Source organism: Mesitornis unicolor, unplaced genomic scaffold (assembly GCF_000695765.1).
Source record: "Mesitornis unicolor isolate BGI_N332 unplaced genomic scaffold, ASM69576v1 scaffold36445, whole genome shotgun sequence".
In the NCBI taxonomy this organism is placed as follows: domain Eukaryota; kingdom Metazoa; phylum Chordata; class Aves; order Mesitornithiformes; family Mesitornithidae; genus Mesitornis; species Mesitornis unicolor.
Genome location: NW_010186793.1, coordinates 1 through 6,067, shown reverse-complemented (window position 1 = coordinate 6,067; position 6,067 = coordinate 1). Strand labels below are relative to the sequence as shown.

Below are 6,067 nucleotides of genomic sequence, written 5' to 3'. Positions count from 1 at the left end.
CCACCACCCTTCCCCGCTCCCCACCTACCACATCAGGCAGGAGAGCACTGGCAGCGCTCGGTACGAGGCACGGTGGCTTTATTCATGGTCACAGCAGGCTCTGTCCCCAAGCCAGCCTGTCCCTTGCCAAGCCCCAGAGAGGCTGGGTGGGGTGGCCAGAGAGTCCAGACTACTGAGCTCCCAGCTGGTGCTGGGATGGGGTGCCCAGGCACCCTCAGAACTGAAGCTGGACGAGGTAGCGGATCCGGCACTGGCTTTCCTGGTAGATGAGGTACTCGCTTTGGCTGAAGGAGGAGTCCTTGTAGGTGGTCATGGGGATGGGCTTGCCCTGGGACACCAGCACCTTCTTGTCATCCAGTAGCAGCTCCTCATCTTTCGCAGGGTCTGAGTGAGAACATACCCCCCACCACCACGTCAAGCCCGAGATCTGACCTCTCTCCCCTGCCGACCCTGCCACCCCAGGTCCACAGACGTCAGACCCCCTCCTGCCCTGGGCTCACCCGGCTCTGTTCGGCCACAGGCCAGGACACTGTCATAGCCGGCAGGCGGCTGACACAGAGTGGGGTCATCGCAGGTGATGCGGTAGGGCTTGCCCAGGGCCACCTCCGTCAGGAACATGATGCCGACGTTCTTGGAAGTGCGGCCCACTGCCATAGGAGAAGAGGATGGGGTGATGGTACCAGCATTCCCATCTGGTTGTGCCCAGGCCACAGCAAGGAAGGGGCTTGGCAGGGGGCATGCGAAGGCAGCTGGGCTCCCTCCAACCCCGTGGGCCCAGGACCCTCACCATAGCAGGCTGATTTGCTGTTCTCAGAGGCAAAGTAGATGCCCCTGCCCACGCGCCCACCCGAGTGGGGCATGATGCGCAGCCCGCTCTTCAGGATGGCTGCAATCACCGCCACATTGGTGCCGTGCCAAAGCAGCCGCCGGTGCTCCAGGAGGGCGGTCTCATCCTGGAGAGGTGCAGAGCTAACGGTTGGCCATGGAGGAAGATGTGGGTGCCTGGGGGTGGGGAACTACCACCTGAGCCCCCCAGCCCAACCCAGTGCCCCAGGAGGGCAGGGATGTGGGTGTCCGTTTGCTACCGGTCAGCTGGGCTGCAGTTCCCCTCCGGGTGGAGAAGCACAGAGCCCTAATGCAGTCCTGGGGTGCAACTGGGGCTTCCCCACTGTGGGACAGGGGTAATCATCTCCTTATTCTCACCTCACCATTTCGGGCCACCTGCCAGATGTTGAGGATGCGGAGTTTGTGCCCGGTCTGCGCCACGTAGTTTTGAATCAGCTGCCAGAGAGAGGGGGCAGGAAAGTGGTGTCACTGCAGGCAGCCATCCCTGCAGTGCTCACAGTGCCCCTGAACAGTGGGGACCTCTGGGGTGCCCACAGGCCTGGCACAGCTGCTCCCCATCATGGGGCACCGTGGCACAAGTGGCACCTGGTATTCCCGGGAAGCCAGGTCCAGCAGGGAGAGCTGGCAGCAGAGCAGGCTGTAACGCTGATCCAGCGGATGCGTGACTTCCTCCTCTTCCTCCTCCTTCACCTTCTGTGCCTGCAAGCTCTGTGCCAACTCGATGTCTGCCAGCACCTGGCAGGCACAGATCGGGGACATCCTCATCACCAGCGCCCGGGGGACCAGGGCAAGCCCAGGCTCCTGCCAGCAACTCCCTGCCCCACAGGCAGGAGCCTTCCTTGGGGATGGATGCCACCCGCCAAGTGCCCCAGCATCTCACCAGCAGCATGTCCTTCTTGGCACGCAGCAGGTCAGGGGAGTTTATGGGGGGTGGTCGTGTCCGCCCAAAGTTATGGGGGATGATGGTGTAGAAGCGGGAGGAGAGGTCCTCCAGACGGGGAGTCTGAGGGGGCTGTTCCTGCAGCACTGCCTCCAGCTCCTCCAGCACCTCAAAGCCCCTTGCAATCTGCTGCTTGCTTAGCTTCCCCAGTGGCATCTTCTTCACATCTGGATGGGGGGACAGAGGAGGGTGCAGGTGAACCCACTCCCCCCAGCTGCAGCCCCCAGACTCACCCTATTCCACCCATCACCTCCTACCGATATTCATGGTCTGCATGGCCTCCTGGAACATGTCATTGCTGAAGATGAGGGACACCAGGTCCTGCGTGGCTTTGTCCAAGGTACAGGGCAGCACCCGCTGCTTGCAGACCTTGTCCCCGTCCACACCATCCACCTGCAGACCCCAACATCACCACCCCATCTGTGAGCCCGCAGGAGGCTGCAGGGGCACCGGGGTTGCCCATCTCCGTGGGGGGAGCCTGTCTCCAGGCAGCAGAGTGACAGGCAGATGCTGCCTCCACTTTCCATGACTGATGCTGCCCAGATGCCCATGGTTCTCGCTTGGGATGCCCTCCCACTCCATCTCAACCCATTAGCCCCAAATCTCTGCCCATGGACTGTTTCAGCTTGCACCCAGACCCTTCCCAAGACCCACCCCATCCTGCTGACCTACTTGGATGTCCTGGTGCCCAGCGGGCCAGGGGTGGGATGTGAGGACAACCACAATGTGGTGACACCCTAGTTGCCCAACACACTGACCTTGAGGACAGCCTCCACCTCCTGCTCAGACCCTGGCTGCACCTCGATGAGGGTGTACTTGCCCGGCTGGGTCACAAAGTTGTCCCTAGCTGCCCATTTGTTCTTGGTCTTCTCCCAAAACTTCTTCTCAAAGTCCTTCTTGGCGGTGTCCAGGGAGGTGGAGGGCATAAGCTTGGATTGGCCCGCTTCCCCCTGGCAGTGGGCAGCAGTGGTCAGGACCCCCCTGCATCCCTGCTCCACCAGCCCCGTGCTGGGCGCAGTAGCCTTGCAGCAAGGGGGCCACAAGGGCAGGGCTGTGGGGCAGCAAGAAGGAATCTGCTGAGCCCCTAGCACCGGGTCTGGGGGTCTCTCCAACTCAGGGAGACACCCCTGGGCTCTTTGCTGGGGTTCCACGTTCACAGTCACCACAGTGACAGATGCCATGTCCCCCAGCCAGGCTGACCCTGTTGTGTGGGGGCAAGTCCTGTAAGCCCCCCTAACAAGGGGCTACAGCAGGGCCACTTGATTGCTCACGTGGGGACTGGAACAAGGGATGGGGACCACCAGGTCCATCCTTGACCTTTGAGGGTCCCAAGGCAGGGTGAGGACAGCCAGGGGAGCACATGAGCGGTGCCAGGGTGGACTCACCACGCGGCCCCAGCGGATCCAGATGCTGTAGGCACCATCGTTCTCGAGGAGCTGCATGGTGTAAAACTTGTTGTTGTTGGCGCTGATGTTGGTCTGGTTCAGGGTGCAGTCATAGTCCTCGTAGACCTACAGTGAGTGGCATGGCTGGGGCTGGCACCCAGGCAGCATTTGGGGATTGGGGGTAGGGGCAGCTCTATCTCAGCAGGGACGCAGGTCTCCAAGGAAAATTGAGGCTGCCCCTGTGTCAGCAGGGCAGGGGTTGCCCTGGAACTCCCCATCCCTCCTGCCCTCATCCTCCCATTCCAGCCCCTCTGGGTACCCCAGCCCCAGTCTCACCTGGGCGCCTGGCACCGTGCTGAGGGGGCACAGCCTATCGATGGTGGCAGGGGGCTTCTCCGTGGGGGCAGTTTTCAGGGCTGCCAAGGTGGAGTTCCAGGTGTTATCCTTCTCTTCCCCCTTGGCTTTCTTGCCACTGCCATGTGGCTGCTTCAAGTGGGACGCATGGCGCTTGGAGGCCATGGCTGAGCCACTCCCGTGGGGCCAGGTCAGCCTTATTTCCCCAGCAAAATCCCTGGGGAGAGCAGAGCAATATGTGAGAGACACTGAGCCACCCTCCTGGGAAAGTCCACCTGGGCTGTGCCTCGCTTTCCCTATGCCTCCAGGCCATGGCCAGGCTGGAAAAGGGGATGGGACCTTCCCCCTGAAATGTCTCAGCCTTGTCCCTCTGCTCAAGGTAGAGGGCAGAGCCCCTTGGCACCCTCCTGCTCCCAGGGGAGCCCAGAGGGGAGACACAGCCCAGTGACGTGGAGCCAAAGGGGAGCGTGGCGGGGGGCACAGCCATTTGCACAACACACTGGTCAGAATTGCTGGAAGAGGACGAGGGGCTGCTGGAGAGGCAAGGGGAGCCTGGACAGCCCTGCCCAGCCCCCACCACCCCTCACCAGGGTCCCACAGGTGTATGTACCCAAAGATCCTCCTGCTTTGTGCCCCTAGGGGCATGCAGGAGAGGAAAGCATGCAATGCCAGCCCTAAACAAGCAATGCCCTTCTCAAAATCCTCCCCAAGCCCAGGGAGACAGGGCAAGGGCATGGTACTTTGATTTGAGCATGGGGAGGGGTGCTTGGGCAGCCCCTCATCTCATGTGCCTCCCCTGATCCCAGCTGAACAGGGGGTGCTGGGGCAGCAAAGGGAGCAGAAAAGCGGGGACCAGCCATGTCCTACCTGCTCCTGCTGCCCAGCACCCCACCAGGGAGTCTCCCGGAGCCTCCGGGCAGGTCAGCACCCTGCCAGGAAATGAAACTTTTTCCCTAGTCAGGGGCAGGGAGCAGCCAGGGATGACAGCAACAAACAGCTGGCACGCCCCAGGGCAGCGCATGCACCCTGCAGGCAGCGCCTCCTGCCTGTACAGCGGTCCCTGGACAAGGGGTGACCCTGCTGCCCATACAGCCAGCTCCCCTCCGCCGTGCTCTGGGACAGCGGAGACAGTCCTGAAAGGGTTAAAGCCGGTGTAATTTTGCATATTAAATCTCTTTTCTTGGGTCCCTGCCAAGGAGGTAGGGCTAAGGATCGAGCAGGGAGAAGGACCCAGACACTGACATTTGAACACGTTTTGAGGGGTTTGCAGCCATCGCTGCCTTCTCCTGCCTACAAGCTACTTTGCTGTAAGAAGCATATGTTGGGATGAGTGGCGTGGGCAGGAGGCAGAGCTGCCTTTCCTGCTGGGGATGTGGAGGGAACGATGCTGCTAGAGCCAGAGCATCGGTGGCTTTGTAGCTCCCAGGCTCGGCCATGTCAGCCCAAGGTAGCCCAGGTAAGGGGACAGCCCCGTGTTCTCCCTCCGGGGCAGAAAAAGTGATTTAGCTTTACCGAGGCAGGTGCTGCCCGAAGGGACTGTAGCCCACAGAGGAGCCTGTGCCAGGGTGGGCAAGGTGAGGAAGAAGCAAGGAGCAGCAGGAGGAGACCAGAGACTCCCACTCCGTGTGCCACTTGCTGCCCACTAAGGGATGAGGAAGGGCTGGATGTGGGGTGGCCAGAACATGGGGAGTGGAGAACACGAGCAGGGGGAGAGGTGACAGCTGACATGGAGCCTGGGGAAGGAAAGGTGCTTTACCGAGGGTTCCCTTCTCTTTATGTCTTCTTTGCTTCTCCGTAGGTAAAAGGGCCCTTCCACGGACCCACCACCATCTCCAGAGGTTTCCCACTTCCCACTTCTATAGTCAATGGCTCAGTATCCAAGTGGAAACCAGTAAGGCGTGGTGTCCCTCAAGCGTCTGTGGTGGGAGCAGTACGATTTATTATCTTCAACACAGTGGGATTGAGTACCCTCCCAGCAAGTTTTCAGGTGACACCAAGCTGAGTGGTGAAGTTGATTTGCTGGTGGGAAGGGATGCCAGCCAGAGGGCCTCTGGCGATCCAACGGAGTTGGGGTTGTTCAGCCTGGAGAAGAGGAGGCTCCGGGGTAAACTTACATGTAAACAAAGACGGAACTCTTTTACCAGGGCCTGTAGTGACAGGATAAGGGGTTAACAGTTTAAAACAGAGAGGGCAGGTGTAGATTGGATACACAGAAGGAACATTTTACGACGAGAGCGGTGAAGAAAAGAGGGCAGACACCCAGCCGGGAGCCCGGCCCCCGCCCATGGCGGCAGAGGCCCCGCCGTCCTGCACTGCAATGGGAGGCAGCGCTGCGCCTGCGCGCCGCCCCGAAATTTCCAGGCGGCGGTCGTGGTGCTTGTTGGGTAGAAGACGGGCGGTCTCTTCGGTGCCATTTTGTCGCGAGGGAGCGAGGAGCCGCGCGCCTGTGTTTGGCGCCTTGTGCTTGCGGATTGTGGACGGCGAAATGGGTTCGGACAAGCGGTGAGCGTGGGGGAGGGGAGGAGGAGGAGAGGGAAGGAGG

At 60.9% G+C, this 6,067-nt stretch overlaps 1 protein-coding gene across 1 annotated transcript; it reads right to left on the bottom strand.

Moving 5' to 3' along the window:
* Nucleotides 1–214: 214 nt before the first annotated feature.
* Nucleotides 215–3,690, bottom strand: PARP2 (poly (ADP-ribose) polymerase 2). Its single transcript, XM_010185244.1, has 10 exons — nucleotides 3,508–3,690; nucleotides 3,172–3,297; nucleotides 2,545–2,736; nucleotides 2,044–2,179; nucleotides 1,727–1,953; nucleotides 1,432–1,581; nucleotides 1,204–1,281; nucleotides 788–953; nucleotides 501–647; nucleotides 215–384 (listed from the first exon to the last, which is right to left on the bottom strand). Exons 1-10 carry the CDS (start codon nucleotides 3,688–3,690, stop codon nucleotides 215–217), a joined length of 1,575 nt encoding a protein of 524 aa, XP_010183546.1.
* Between the last annotated feature and the right edge of the window lie 2,377 nt (nucleotides 3,691–6,067).